This window comes from Salminus brasiliensis, chromosome 17 (assembly GCF_030463535.1).
Source record: "Salminus brasiliensis chromosome 17, fSalBra1.hap2, whole genome shotgun sequence".
Classification (NCBI taxonomy): domain Eukaryota; kingdom Metazoa; phylum Chordata; class Actinopteri; order Characiformes; family Bryconidae; genus Salminus; species Salminus brasiliensis.
In genome coordinates, this window is record NC_132894.1 from 1,301,043 (window position 1) to 1,317,776 (window position 16,734).

Below are 16,734 nucleotides of genomic sequence, written 5' to 3' on the forward strand. Positions count from 1 at the left end.
GACAAGCTGTGTGTGTGCATTTGCACATCTGGATGAATGCATTCATTAGAAGGGGTGTCCACAGCCTAGCAACCACCGGGGATACCACAGTAACCACTTAGGGAAACCAGTTTCACCTTTGCAGTCTGCAGTCTGATCAGCTGGGACTGGATCAGTGAGCTTGAAGATTCAGATCTTCATATTTTAGTCAGAAATATTTGAGAGACTTGAGAACAGATCGTCACAGCAACCATGATCATCCTGACAGGCGGAAGATCTGGGCGGCTCTCTGGCTAACGCCATTCTCTATTCAGCAGCGAGCTTTTATCTAATCTACATACACCACCTCACCACACCCAGTCGCCTAGAACATCCCAGCTGGGTTCTTGTCAAAGTGTCTGATTCTAACGCCTGTCCGTTTGTCCTGTGTCCTGGAACAAGATCATCAATAATAATTACCCGTCAGTGGTTTTTATGTTATGGCTGATAATAGGTCACATTTACATTTTATATATCCCCCTATTCAGCCCTCAGCAGTTTAGCCCCGCCCACTTTTGTTTAGGCTATAAGCAGTACTCAGCCAGGACTGCTTTTCTGAGTGAGTCACAATACCAGGCTGCCAATGAGGACAAAGGTTATTTACATTCAGTCTTAAGGTGGAAAATGGTCATGCAAGAGATTGTGGCTGTGGCTTTATGGGAAATGCTAAATAAAGTAAAATAGGGCATCTTTAAATGAGAGAAAATGAGACCACTCCCTCACTCTGTTCGCTATAGCTAAACGGCTCATGGTCGAAAATGACTTTGTATGGGTTGTATAGGAAGACCCTTACGCTCAGTAGTCAGAGTGTTCAGTCTTATCTGCAGAAAACTGATGTGGTTGCTGTTTTTAATCCAATCAACCAAGAGCAGGCCCTGATACAACTCATCAATTATTGGAGGACTGGGAATTGATTAAACGAGTGGAATTAGTCGTACACATGCTTGGTTGAAAGTACAACCTGCTGCTTGATTAGACAACACTGACCCCGTCCAAACACTACGCCTGCATTTATTCTGGATGTGTATCAGTGATTATTGCAGAACATTAATGTTCACCGTGCTTACAGACATGAAGGGATTCACTTCCAGAAGGTGGACTGTTTTGTGGTCGCATGTAGCTCCTTATCACAGCATATTCACATTCATCATTGGATGGATGGATGGATGCATGGGTGGGTGGATGTATAAGTGGACGAATGGGTGGGTGTATGAATGGATTGGTGAAAGGATAGATAGGTGGATGGGTAGATGAAGGATGGCCGAATGGGTGGACGGCTAGGTGGATGGAGGATGGATGGATTGGTGACTGGCTGATGGGCGGATAGGTAGATAGATGGAAGATGGACATATGGGTAGGTAGATAGGTGGATGAATGAATGGATGCATAGGTGGGAGAACAGGTGGATGGATAGATGGACGGATGCATGGGTGGATGGACGATGAATGGACTGGTGACTGGATAGATGGGTGAGTGGATAGGTAGACAGATGAAAGATGTACGAATGGGTAGGTGAATGGGTAGGTGGATGGATAGATGGATAGATGGATAGGTGGATAGACAGACCATGTACAGTTGGGTGGGTGGATAGGTGGATGGAAGGATAGAGGGCGGTAAATGAAATTAAGTAGCAATCCTGAAAGTGGTTCTCACATCACTGCAACAGAAAATAAAGAAAAGATGAAACTAAGCTAAGAGTGCATAAATAAATTAAATAATAAACATAAATAAGTAAAAGTACATAATAATCAAATCAAAACACAGCACATAAACAAATTTGTGTGTGTATATATATATATATATAAATAAATAAACAGCTGAGAGAAAGATCCATTTAAAATGTGAGCACTGCACATTTCCAGTATTGGTCCTATAAACAAGTGCTGTAGATCATGAATATGAGAATATATAAAGGAGAAGATTCACTTTAGATGTTGCAATTTCACACAATTGCAGTGGTTCTATAAACAGGTAGTATGTAAACATCAGTGCAAAGAAAGCCACCCTCTCTCTCTGGATACGCCCATATTCCCATATACTGCAGTCACTATTTTTTTTCTGCATCGGCCTCCTTAATCTGGACGAACTGAGCCCTGCTTCTCCTCCATCAAATTGCTTCAGCTGTGTGACACATGATGGTTTTCTTTCACCTTGAATCCCAACAAAATCATTTTCCCAGTGGTCCAGAGTGACTGCTGTGGATTTCATTATTCATTATTTCAATCGCTTAAAACCTCGAATGCGGGTAATTCAGTATTGATCTAAAACATCAATACTGTGGTTTTACTCTCCCAGCCAAGGTTTTTACATCATATTAAACTCTGTTCAGTCTGAAATGCTGATATGGCCTCTAAGACTGGACTTCATTGAGCTTGGATCAAGTATCGTCCTCCAGCTCCTCCAGCTGAGGCGTTCCTAAAAGGCCGAGCCTCCTGGGGGGAGGAGGGGGGGGGCTTGGAAAAGCTAGCTCATTAAGCTCCCATTATCACCATAATTGGCTAAATGAGGGAGATTCAGTCCAGCGAGGCAGCGGGTATCTAAGGCCCAGGTTGGAGACCAGGGCTGTTCGGCCTGCCTCAAATATGGAGTTATGGACACAGCCGGATTAATGTCATGCTGTTTGGGTAATTTAATATTCCCCTGGTGCTCAGCAGAGCAGTGGTCCTCCCACAGTGAATGGATGCTGTGTCAAGGTGAATCTCGCAGAGACAAGGGTAGGAGGAAGCAGATGAGGGCTGCATGATGGCTACCAAAGCTCATAAAAACATGGCTAATCAACACACACCCCCCGGGGCTCAAGATGGCCACGCTGAAAGCCTGATGCAGCACGCCGGATGAGCATTTTGTGCATCGGTGGGTTTGCTGGATTCATTCGTTTGTCCTTAAAAGTGCATTCCAATCCACAGGCTCGCAGAATAATCTCCAGCTCCGTCGAGACACATGGGTTATGACACAGGACGAGTAGAGAAGCTCAGAAACCGCAGAGTTGACGAAGCGGGGAGGTTGATGATGTATCCGTAGGGGAGGATAGTGTGTTTGCAGAGCCAGAGAGGCTGCTATATGATGAACACACTCTGTGCTGACAGGGATCAGCACTTAGAGCTGCAGGGCGATGAGGCCAGCGAGGCCAAAGCCAGGTCACAATGAGTCACTGCCAGCTGGCTTTCCCAGCCTGGAGCTGCACAACCAAATCTACACAGCACTCAGCAAGTCCAGCGACAAATCCACACCGCCACTCCTTACAGTCCTTCTGGAAACTCGCCATCTTGGGAGAACATGCATGGTAATACAGTACCGGAGTCGTTAAAAGGTAGTCTCAACTAGAGCTTATCTGGTTCCAGAGGCTCCTGTCTGTTGATGGCTGAATCTACATATTAGTCAGTGAGTGAACAGTCAGTTCTTGAAGGTGATGAAGAAGGAGATGAAGCAGGAGAAATGGACAAGCGTAAGAATCTGAGACACTTTGACAAGAACCAAACTGTGATGTTCTAGACAATGACTGGGTTAGAACATCTCCAGAATATCAAGAAGCAGGTCTTGTGGGGTGTTCCTGGTATGCAGTGGTCAGTACCTACCAAAAGTGCTCCAATGAAGGACAACCGGTGAACCGGAAACCCAAGACTCAGTGATGCTCATGGAGGTCTCGCCTCACATCTTGCAGGTCTTAATGGATCTGCTGCTGACGTTAGTCTTGGTGCCAGACACCACAACAGCACACCTTCAGAGGCTAGCTACAGTTTAGATCATCTGAAGGGGCAGCCTCCAAGTTCGAACCTCATGATAACTGAACATAAACATCTGTAAAATATTAGCCTGCTCTGATTAATGTAAACATCGTCCTTGCTATTGTGCAAGTCTGCACTGAATGACAGTAAAGACAGCATTTTTAATAACAAAATGTTATCATTTTTCATTTTTACTCCTTGGTGCATTTTTTCTGGTCGTTGTCAGATTTTTGCAAAAGGTAATTTGCTGACAACTTCCAGATCAGAGCAAAGACAAAGCTGGTACATGGAGTCCAGTTCAGTTTATATATATATATATATATATATATATATATATATATATATATATATATTCATATTCCAGTCAGATAAAGAAACAAAGATAAGGATAAAGCTGCAAACCAATGAACAAGCAACTTTACTAGAGACGGAGAAAATAAAAATGAGTTTATGACAGAACCAAGAAGACCATGAAGGCAGAATGTTACCTGATAAAACAGCAAATTGAACATAAAACAAAAAGACAAAATAAATATTTTAAGGGTCATCATCAATTGAAAATAATTAATCAGCCGTAAACAATATTCTATTTCTCTCTAGACATTGTTTCATAATTTGCTCACAACATCACAGCGGGAAGGGCTTTGGAATGTTGATAACGTATAACAGATAAAACTATATTTAACATAACGCAAAACCCTGAAACAGCCTTCATCACTACACCCGAAATCTTCACAGTAGTTTCTGAACTCGTACTCAGAGACACGTGAATATGAGTTGAGAAACTGGCCCTATTGGTTCAGGCTCGTTTGTGAGGGTACCAATGGAGGAGGCTGGATCCGGCTGCCAGGCGAGCAGCTGGGCCCAAGGCTAGAGGGCTGGCCTGGCGGAGGAAGAGGGCTTCAGGACCCAGTCTGTGTCCAGTGTTAAATAAAGGAAATAGGCTGGATGTTGGGGAGAGGTGGAATGATTCAGCAGACGTGTCTGGATAAGAAAGACGGTAGGAGTTTAGAGAAGAACATCATATGAAAATATGAAAACAGGTAGTTTACTAAAACACTGACAGTGCAATTAGAGAACCTCAGTATATCAGTGAAGCAGTGTTTAACTAGTTAATAGGCCTGTCAGTCACAAGAAGTTTATTTTTTTGGATGATGTATTGTGCCATAAATAATTGTTATTTTATGCCTCTGATATAGTGACACCCTTTCAAAAAGCTATGAAATTTAGATCATTAAAAGAATTCAGACATTGAAAATTATTATTGAAAATAATTTTTTACATTTATTTCTAATATAATCCCATTTTTCTACCTCATTTGGACGGCCATTTACTTAATCATCATTTATGGGAACTCCCCCCATCATTAACAATGACAAGGAGGGTGAAGACACATGAAGACAGCCACGGCCTCTTCTACAAATGCCGCTTTTACAAAGCGCAGCATCGCTAAGTAGCCAGTGCCCCCAGGGTAAAGCACAGCTCCCCAACGCAGATTCAAAACGAGACTAAGATTCTTAACATAGCGTTTCACATATTTGGACACTTTTTTTGGAAGGTAGTCTGTCATGCAGAGTTTAATCTTGCCCAGACACTCATTAAGATGCTTAAGTGGGCACAAGTCAGTAGGCTTCAGTGTACTTCCTAATGATACGACCCAAAGGCATCATTAAAGAGTGTCTGTATTTCAGTAACGTGATGTAAATGGGACATGCAAACATCATAAAGCCAATTAATCAATAACTATTATCTGACAATAATGTTTCTATTATTAACATTAGCGATAATGTCGATCAATTGCAGCAGCTCTATTTATTAGTTGATCAATTATAAGTGATCTACAGGCGTGTATGTATACATGTAACCACTGGAGCAGTGCGTGTTTGGAGGTGCTGTGTTCTACCTGTCTGTCTGCTGCAGCTGCCCATCAGGCTTGGCGTGTGGAGGCTGAGGGTCTGCAGGGTGTAGGCAGTTGACTGGGCTTGTTTACTGTCCCCTACATGCCCACAAGATAGCTGAGGTTCTGATGTCAGCTTGACAGATGGTGCAGATGACGGCGTCACGGTCTACACACACACACACACACACACACACACACACACACACACACACACACACACACACACACACACACACAAAAAAAAAAGTGCAACATGCAGCATCACAAACATCAGGACATCCAGAGCACTGTGCATATATATCAGAGCGTAGAGCTGCTGATCTGCTCAGTAAAACTCTGATATCAGAATAAACACTAATAATAACACTCCTACAGAAAGTGGTGGAGGTTCTCCATCACTGTGTTCATCATTAGAACATCTCCAGCGTTCTCATCATGGAGTCTAGTATTATTTAGAGCTCTCCTCAGATCAACACCTGGTTTGGTGGTAAATCAGGGCTTAATGATGGTAAATCAGGTGAGCTGCTGCTGCTGCTGCTGCTGCTGCTGATGGAGGTGAACACATCCTCCACGCTGTGCTGGCTGGACTGGGGGGCGTCCAGGAGAACCCTGGAGGAACCGAGCTGTGTTCTTCAGACTAGCTCACAGACAAGATCTCACTACTTTCTTCAGAAGGAGAAGCTCTTGTTTACAGTAAAACTCTGCTCTGTACAGTTCTGGTTAAAGCATGATTACATTACTTCAGCTTGAACTCTTGCTTGTGAGCCACTTTTACGAGAGCATTTTACGGAAGCATTTAAGCTTTCAGCTCACATCCATCCTCACCTATTAAACCTGTCTTCCTTCACAAAGATTTTTTTAATGAATCAGCAGACGGGCCTTTGTGGAGAGCCTAATTAGCATTCTCATCTAATTAACAAATAATTAATTGCGTTGTGTCTCCAGGGAACATGGATTATAATGAGTGACAATGAGCAGCACATCAGGAGGTGAATTATACTCAAGACAGCAAAGCTCTCACTCTGGAGAAGATGACAACAATACTCAGCATTCAGCAGCACCGATACCCACCCAGTGGCTAGAAGAGTCTGAAGGAGAGAGTGGGTTTTGGGCTGCCACTAATGACTTTTGATTTTTCTGTCTTGACTAATCTAAACAATTCATTTTCACCCAAAAAGTTAAATTGAGCTTTTAAATTTCTTTCATTTTGACACCAAATACTTTGTCATTGTATTATGCAGCACTTAACAAAAAGTAAACACATATTTACGCCCCCTCATGGAATAAAACAAGTGCATTTCTGGACAGTCTGAGGGATCCAGAATCTTGATCTGGAGGTAGAGCAGCATGTGGGCTGAGGCGGTAGAGTAACACTACAGGATTGTACACTAATATGACTCTATGGGTTCTGCAGCGTTACACAGCAGCAGTTCTGGAGAGAGGTTCTCCTCTTGCAGCTCCACCACCAAACCTCCATAGTGCAGTAGCAGCAGCAGCGCTCCGGCCCGGAGTGGAAATGACGGAGGCGCTGTAAAACTGATACCAGATGTTGTTTTAACTGAAATAGGGCCTAATTTTATAAAACGCAGTGAAATACATTCTTTGAGGTTCTTTGATTGATCTTGATTTTGATTCTGAGCGTTTTGTTTATTAGGACAGCAGCACTGAGGAATAAGTACTACACCTCAAATGAGATACGATTATACAGCAGATAACACAGTGTGCTTACTTTGCCAGGGTCTGCTTGCCAGTTCTGAACAGGTTTGGACTCGTCACCCACACTGCTTTTGTCAGTCCATCCTGGATCCCAGTTATTGAAGCTGGCTGGATCTTTACTCAGCAATGCCCCAAATGGATTATTCATTTCATCCTAGATTGAGAGAAAGTAAAATCAGGGATAGAACAGAATATGTGCAATATCGATGGTAGGGCTGTTAACGGTAAGAACCTGGCGATATGATATGCATCACGATACATGAGTTACAATTCAATATGTAGCAATTCTGGAAGCATATTGCAGTTTTTCTCATTCAAAATGTAGAAAAGCTGTCATAGTATAAAAACACCATCATTTGGGTAAAATCTGAATAAAAGAAAAGTTGACTTTTTATCCAATCAGAACAGTGGGATCTTAATCCACAACACTGCCATCTAGTGGTCAGGGTTTAAGCACCACATAAAATAAACCACCGTCTGACACCAATCTTTTAGATTTAAACAATTAATTAAAAATCAATACTGTGTTTGAGGAATGACAGCACTGCAAAACATACCATTCCATACTTTGAAATATCATCATTTTCTTACACCCCTAATCTACAGACAAACTAATTTGTTAACCTCACCTGAGCCATACCGATAACCTCCAGCTCAGGAAGATCAACAAGATCCTCCGTTTCTTTGCCGAACGCTTGTTTCTCCACACCATCTGTCAAAAACTGAGAGCCACACATTCATATTAACTCTGTGAATTAAACAGGAAGAAACACAAATGTAAGCTATTGATCAGACATTGGTATGCTAATTAAACATCAACAAATAGGGTTCATAATTCCTTTTTGAGAACAGATCAATACGACTCTGAGACACTTTAAGAAAGTGCAGTGGGCATTCGGGCGACAGGTGATATATGGGCCCTAAAAACCCAGCTTGATGACTGCTGTCCAATACCGGCTCCCTGTAATTCCCCACTTTACCGTCTCAGCAGAAAGAGCTTGGCTGCAGGGCGCTGGTCCTGAGGACCAGAGTAATTTACAGAAAGCTGAGGGCAAACAGGCATGCTGCCCAGTACAGTTATCTAAGACACTAAATACTGTACATTGTGTGTTAGTAGTTACAATAAACTACCAGATGTGTGTGACTGCATACTGTGGAAGGATCTTGCTGAGGCTGATCGTTTGGGTTGTGGCCGTTTGGGACACCCAGGGGGTGACTGAACTGTCCTTCTACTTCCTCCAGCTGACCGCTTCCAAGGTAAAGGGTTATGGGGTTGAACTGCTGTAATACCTGAGAAACCAAACAGAAGTAAAATAGCCACTGGAACAGAACTCAGGTCAGTGATGCTGGTTTGGAAAGGGAGAAGGGAGACGCTCTGACCGGTGTGCTGGCAGGAGAGCAGGCAATGCCGTGGCCCTCAGCCTGAAGCGCACAGTGGATGTAGAGGTCCTCATCAGTGTGTGTGTCACACAGGAAGAGCAGCAGGAAGTTCTCATGGTAGCTGTGGACTGCAGCCACTAGGGTGCGCTCACAACACAGCTTCTGGAAAGTGTTGGTGGCCTCCTTGGTCCAAATGCCCTGTGATGAACAAAAGCTTTGACTAGTGAAGTATTCTGGACATTCAGGAAGCCACGCTGTATGTGCTGATGTTCTATTTACATGGAATCACTGCAATGGTAGATACTGTGCTAAGAATGTACACAATATGGACAAAAGTATTGGGACACCTGCTCATTCATTGTTTCTTCTGAAACCAAGGGCATTACAAATAGCTGATCCTGCTTTTGTTGGAGTAATTGTCTCTACTGTCCAGGGAAGAAGACTTTCTATTAGATTTTGGAGGAGATTTGCAAGAATGTTGGATGATCATCCCACCTCGTCCACAACTCATCCCAAACACCCCCCCCCCCATCCAAAAGTACTGGATGGAGCTCCACCATCATTCCAGAGAACACAGTTCTTCCACTGCTCCGCAGCTCAATGCTGGGGGGCTTTATACCCCTCTAGCCCATGGTGCCAATAGGATCATGTTTATTATCTGCTGCGGAGAGTCCTATTCTACTGGCAGTACTTCTCTACAGGGACTAGACAAGCTGAGTGTGTGTGTTCATTTGCACATCTGTATCAGCAATGAGTGCAGCCTAAAGTAGCTGAATGCATTCATTAGAAGTGGTGTCCACAAACATTTGGACATATAGTGTAGGTCTACAGAGTTTTATTGAATGGTTTTAAGATCAGCAGTACGCAGTGCTGACTAAGCACTAACTTGCTAACATACAATCAGTCTTGATGAACATGATGGCATGATATTGAGCAAACTGAGTAAGTAGTGCACTGCAAAGCAAGACAGCTATTAATTGCCCCTCATTACAGGTCTTCGATTTGAGAAAGAAAGAGTGTTACCAGGGCAGTGGACACAAATGAATAAATGCCAGGTTAGGTGGAGCAGATCTTAGAGGTTACTCTACCTTTACTGGCTTGACTCCAGCAAGTACAGATGGAACAGCTTGTGCAGGAAGGTCAGCATAGCACGACCTGCAGGAAAAGGACATCATGCTTGGTGCGACATTTGAAAAATCTTCATATTCAAAGCAAAATAAATGTTCTGTTTACAGAAAAGATCAAAACTCTGTTCTAGAGCACAAAGGACTGACTTGAGGAAACGGAGGCTGTTCCTACTGACAACACTGAGGTCTCCAAAGTCCACGTAGTACACCTGCACCTCAGTGGCACTAAGAACCTGGTGGATGACCACACGGTAGAACCACATGTCTCTGGGGGCCACGCAGCACACCTGGCCGGGCCGCACATATGAATCTGGGAGACGGTACCGCTTAGTGACCTCTGGACAGGTGTAACAGCTCCTACAATACAAACACACAAAATCTCATAAACCACGTGTGGTACTGGGACAACCTTAACTAATATAGGTAAGCTTCAAGGTCATGCTCATTCTACTGCATTACTGAGGCCACGTAAAAAAATACGTCTTAGCAAGTGAATTCCTCTTAAATGTAATCTACATATCCAATATTTCTACTTTTCAGACTTTTTTTCTTGTGTAAAGTGATTTTATCTACTAAAAGTGTCTTATTTGGGGGGTGGGGGGTTCCAAGTGCTGGCATTATGTGCTGCCAGGGGTCGCTAGTTCGAATTCTGTCCAATTGGCCGTGCTCTCTCCGGGTGGGTAGATGGCGCTCTCTCTCCCCTCTTCACTCTTGAAGACGCTCAGGCGTCTATTCGCTGGTGTGGTGGAGATTGGGACCCGCCACTTGACCCAGAGCATGTCGGCTTGCGGTCGATGCCGCATCGGCAGTTTGAAAAGAGGCAGTGGCTGACCTCACTAAGTGGGAGGGACCTACAAATGGGTTGGTTAATTGGCAGTGCCAGATTGGAAACATTTGACAAATTTATGAAAAAAAATAATCAGAATTTGGTTTTAATTCAATAAATAAGATACTGTTAATAAGCTTTTGCCAAGAATTAATGCTTGAAACAAGCAAATAATTATCTGCCATTAGAATAAGTCACTTTCAGTAGATACTGTTACTTAAAACAAGTAAAAATCAGTTAATAATGTTAATGTAAAAACTTTTAGTATTTTATGATGTAAAACTGAGAAATGCCAGATATTTACGATATATGTAAGAGGATTTTATTTGGAAAGGTAGCACTTTTTGCCGTGCACAACACTTTCACAGTTGTAAGAAAACAAATGCAAGCAAAAAAACCTAAATAACAATAATAGTAACAGTGATGCTCGAGGTTTCTCAAGGCCAGTCTCAAGGGATGCTGCACTATGCATTAAGCTCATCACGTGATGGGTCAGGTATGTTGGACTAAGAGGGAAAGCACAAAAACGACTGACCTTGGAAACCAAGTAAACCATGTAAAACCTCTTTCTGTATAACCTCATCTCAATCATCATGTTCTCCAGAGTCCTGGCCTCCTGGCTCTCATCAAATCGGATATAGAAGAGGCTGGGCGATTCTATCCTCTCCACCAGGGCAGGTACCAGCTCCCTTTCCTTCCTGTAGGTGGGAGGCTTCAGCTTCTGGCACAGCAAGGCATCCAGAGGAACCCCTGACCCACGGCCCACCATTGTCACTGGAAAAATGTCCACCATCTGAGAACGGTGAAAAGCTTAGTGAGTGCAGAGCTGCAACAACACCGTGTACTATATTGACAAAAGTATTGGGACACCTACAGGTGCTTTTATATGACGTCCCGTTCTAAACCCCTAGACATTAATATGGATTCTCTGCAGCTCCTCTGCAGCTCTACCAGCAGCAGCTGGTCTGGAGCTCTGCTGCAGTTACTGAGTCAGTTGGAGGCTTTTCTGCACTCTGCTCTGAGCTCAGCACTCGGCCCTGACCCCACTCTGTAACTTTACGTGGTCTGACAGACACTCAGTGGACACTGAGCTGCTCTCTGTGAGCTGTTCCTCCTAAACTCTTCCACTGTTCAATAATAACACCACTCACAGCTGATGGAGGAAGATCTAGGAGGGAGGAAATTTCACCAGCTGACTTGTTGTTGGTGCAGCGGTGTCTCCTATTACATACAGAACCACGCTGGAGTTCAGTGAGCTCTTCAGAACCTCCCGTTCTTTCACTGATGTGTGGAAGAAAGGCAGACTGCAGGGCTAGGGATGATCAAGAAAACAAAACATTTTAATTTCTACATGGAACCTGATGGATAGTCTTGTTGGTGATCTTTATCTCAACATCAGACTCTGAGGAATCTGCTGTCTCGTCTCCATCTTCTTGCTCCCAGGCTGACTTTCTGCAGCTAAAGTAGTAGCCCTCAGTGGAGGGATTCAGTGAGGACTCACAGTTTTCACTTTGTGACAAGGCTGACAAACAGACAAAAAAAACAAACACCAGTCACATACAGTAGAGAGTCACTGGGAGAAGATGTACTTGCTTATTACAGTCGTTGTTTTTTTTATGTAGAGATTTAAATGTGTAGCTGTTAGTGGACATAATACCTGGTTGTGCATCACTGGGGTTAAGCTCTATGATGAGAAGGTGATTTGCTCCTTCTTCAGGGCCTGGCTTTAGGTTGAAAGTGTCACTTAGTGCTCCAACCATTTCCGTCACACTCAGGAAGCCACACTGGGCCACTGGCAAGTCCTCACCATACAGTTTCTTCAACCAGAAACAGAACAGAACAGAAAGGTATCGCTGTAGGACAGGCAGGATTGTGTGTATGAAAGGGTTAATGAGATTTTACCTTGTACTCTATAGGAAGGTTGTGAATGGCCATTCCTTGACTGTGTCCAGCCACAACCTGAACAGATATGCATATTAACAGGTTATTATAGTCATTAGAGAACTGCATAAGAGCAAGGGTCCATTATTGCACAGACAAACTGCATGACTGACCTTTCGGAGCTTATCTTTCAGCTCCTGGCTGACAGTGCCTGCATCCCCATTCTCAAGAATTCTCTGCCTGAACTGCTCCTCAAGCTACGGCACATAATCAATCATCAAATAATTAAATATTTGTTAAATTTATATATATATATATATATATATATATATATATATATATATATATATATATATTTATTTTTTACAGTATTTAAGCATTTTTATTTTGACAAAATGTAGTTACTCCTTTTCTGAATATTGTTATAACTGATTATAGTTATTTCTAACACTAGAAAATCTATACAAAATCCAGACTGGCAAACCTTGGCAACAGACTTCTCAAATGACTGCTTTTCCTCCATAGGTCTTGGAACTAGGGTGGCAGCACAGGTGTTTTGTGCTTGGACAGCTGCAGCTTCCTTTGGGCTCTCCTGTACTTCAGTCTTCACGCTGCATGCTGCCTTTTCTCTTGGGACTTTGGAAAAACAAACAGCACTCATTTCTTCACTTATTAGCATGTTTCACTCATTAACAACAAACACGTACGGTGCACTTTATTCCTGTGCATGAAATGCAACAGCTCAGTCACACTCCTCTCCCCACCCACATTGAATTCACACCTATCCAGTGTTTACATGTAAATAGTAATATAAACATTTCTATATTTCACAGAATGTATATTAAACAGTGCAGTAATGTATGTATGTATGTATAGCATGTGGTGTGTGTATATAGTGTGTTTACAGTGTATAGTGTGTATATAGCGTATGTATAGAGTACAGTGTAATGTATGTAGCTTATGTATATTGTCTGTGTGTATAGTGTGTATAATGTACGTAGTGTATGTATATTGTGTACAGTGTATGTATTGTGTGTACAGTATGTTTATAGTGTGTATAATGCATGTTGTGTATGTATATTGTGTGTATAGTGTGCATACGGTTTATTTATTGTATGTAGTCTGTGTATAGTGTGTGTTTAAGGGTTAAGGGTTTACCTTAACACTGTTTTGTCTTTAATATGTTAAATTATTCAAATTTAACATCTGTATCAAAAACATCAATCAGAATTTGTGTCTCCAAAAGCTTTGATGTGAATATTTGAACACAGCCTCTTCTAAACCGACTCTAAGCGATTTTATTAGCATACCTGGTTTGATTGGGGGGCTGGATATCCTTGCAGGCCGCTTTGAGAACGTAGCAGCGAGAGCAGGCATCTGACCGATGTTAGGGAGCACAGGCCTCAGGATCAACTGCGACCCCATGCGAGTCTGACTCACCATCAGCAGGTCTGAGGCAGCAGAAAGCATCTCGGCGATGGAGAAGAAGCCATAGCGTGTGACCTGGAGAGGCCTGCCAAAGCAGGCGGTGTACCGCGCCTCCAGCTCAGACAGCCTCACCGGGCCGTGGGACAGCACCTGCCGGAGCTGGGTGCGCAGCTGGGCGGGCAGGGCAGGGGGAGTGTGGCCTCGGCGAGGAAGGACGAACGGGTGCTGGTGCAGGTGCTGTGGGTAACGGGATGGGAAAGCACCCATCGGGCCTTTTTTCATGGAGGTTTTGGACTTGTGGCCGCGCTGCTTGGAGACCAGCTCTTCAATGCCCTTTGTGGTCTCGTCTCCTATTGCTAAAAACAAAAACACACAAAATAGCCGGACAAATAAATATTCTGCAGACAATGGCCTTTGAAATGGAGATTTCTCTGACCTGTGGGACAGTCTAACACGGTGGTCCACAACCCTGATCGTGGAGGCTTATTGTCCAGCACATATTAGTGCTTTATCCGCTTTCAGCACATCTGACCCAACTAATCAACATCCCAATAATTCTTTACTGAGCTGAAGTGAGCGTGTCAAAGCAGGAGATACAGAAAGACCAAGGTTGGAGACCACTGCACTGACCAGCATGACCACCAAGAACAAGCTACTCAAGCAGAATCACTATGCTGGTAAAGAGCTGGTAGAGGATGTTTGCACCTGGATGACCAGCTTTCAACCACCTTGTCCATCAAAGACCAGCTTCCTTGAGGAACATCTTTACCTTTCAACACTATGCTCCCATCGAGAGCACAGTCCAGATGCACAGCATCGGGCATTTCCTTAGCCATGTCCAGAACATTGCGGAACCCCAGGACCTTGAGGGGCATTGGGTGTCCCAGCATGTTCTGGTAGTCCCTCTTGAGCTTCTCAGGAGCCAGGCCATGCTTGGAGGAGATGAGCAGTGAGCGAACATCCTTCTTCAGAGCAGAGAGGAGCTGATCCTGGGTCATGCTGGAGAGGAGACAGGGACAGGGGGGTTGTGTGAACTGGTCATTGAGTGGTCCATGAGTTGAACACCCAAAATAGAAAAAGAACATCTGATGAAGTTAAGAAGTTAATCATGATTTAGAGGAGCTTCGTTTGGTTTTTGAGAAGGTGTGGACTCGAGGACTCACCTGCCTGATGTGCTCAACGTATTAGCTAGATAGCTAGCTAGCTTATAAATGATAGCTATCTAATATCAATCACACATAAGAGAGATTTAAGAGGCTTATTGTTCAATTATCCAGCAAATAAACTGAAAAATCCAACTTTAAAACGCAAACACAGACACAAGTGACTGAAGCTAGGCAGCTAGTGCTAGCTAGTTATAGCCAGCACAGCTTAGCGTTAGCCTGCGGCTTAGCACTGCCTTTAAGGCCTTTTCTTATCAATATCACGTCTTTAACTTTAATTAAACTCGCTTTCTTAAATCATGTAAGTGTCTAGATTCCTGTAAACGCACATTCTGTGTCTTACTTAGTGCTAATTTGCAGTTTTTAGCCTCGGAGATGTGCTAACGTTGCGACCTCAGTGGCGTCGAGGTGTCAGTGTCTTCAGGACCTCCAGGGTTCGGCGGAACACCTGCAGCCCGCAGTGTCCTGCTCGGGGAATTCGGGGAGGCTGGTCCTGCGTTTTAATTAAGACTCTGGGCGGTTGTTTTTTCACAGACTAGTCCTCCATCAGCCTTTAGAGGGAGGCTGCTTGCTGACTGCACACATTCCCCACTCGTATGATGCACTGGGGCTGCGGTTTGGACTTCAGGCCTGGAGACCCACTGCCCTGCAGAGCTCCTTCCCCAACCCCACCTCCTCCATCACATCAGCTAACTGGACCACATGTGTGTGTGTGTGAGAGAGATTTCATAATCATGCATATAAACAATATTTATATAACTATAACACTATTAAATAACAACTTACACTATATGGACAAAAGTATTGGGACACCTTAACTCATTCATCATAGTTTCTTCTGAAATCAAGGATCTTAAAAAGAGTTGATCCTGCTCGAGGCTTTCTACTAGATTCTGGAGGAGCATTGCTGTAAGGATTTGATTAAATTCAGAGTCAAGAGCATTAAGGAGGTCAGGATGTTGGATGATGATCATCACCCCACACCTCACCCCGTTTAAAAGTACTGGATGAAGCTCCACCACCAGCATCCTTCCAGACAACACGGTTCTCTTTATACCCCTGTAGCCCACGCCTGGCATTAGGCAGCATAAATTCTTAAGAGGATTTTTATGTGATGAATATGAATTTATCCTAACTTTTATCTTAAACAAGAAGATATGATATAGAGAAGATATATTTATAAATAAATGAATATATATATTATATATAGAAATATTTATAAAAAAAATGATAATTTAGGACACTTTTGTAAACCTGGCCCCAGAAGTTACACCTTCTGATTAAATTACAGAATTAATGTCTAATTTATTGATTTGAGATAAATTATTGAATTTTCCAATATTGGAAAATTAAAAATGTTATTTGGTATTGTTGATGATAAGCTATGAAATGCAGCATAAAAGGGCTCTATAAGAAAACATCAATTAAGTGTCTTAGAAGATCTTAAGAAATGACTTAAGATTTTCCTAAGAGAATATTTGAGGACGTCTAAAGATTTTTTGGAGAATTAAATTGAATAACTTATGAACTATCTAGAATTTATCTTAAGATCCTTCATACATTTTTTCTT

General features: G+C 43.0%; 1 protein-coding gene across 1 annotated transcript; it reads right to left on the minus strand.

Moving 5' to 3' along the window:
• Window positions 1-4,208: 4,208 nt before the first annotated feature.
• Window positions 4,209-14,999, minus strand: tdrd5 (tudor domain containing 5). Its single transcript, XM_072660524.1, has 16 exons — window positions 14,771-14,999; window positions 13,884-14,357; window positions 13,058-13,209; window positions 12,747-12,830; window positions 12,595-12,651; window positions 12,350-12,509; window positions 12,051-12,214; window positions 11,271-11,485; window positions 10,014-10,223; window positions 9,828-9,894; window positions 8,740-8,937; window positions 8,512-8,649; window positions 7,989-8,081; window positions 7,373-7,513; window positions 5,647-5,809; window positions 4,209-4,727 (listed from the first exon to the last, which is right to left on the minus strand). Exons 1-16 carry the CDS (start codon window positions 14,997-14,999, stop codon window positions 4,543-4,545), a joined length of 2,730 nt encoding a protein of 909 aa, XP_072516625.1. The 3' UTR covers window positions 4,209-4,542.
• Window positions 15,000-16,734: the final 1,735 nt, after the last annotated feature.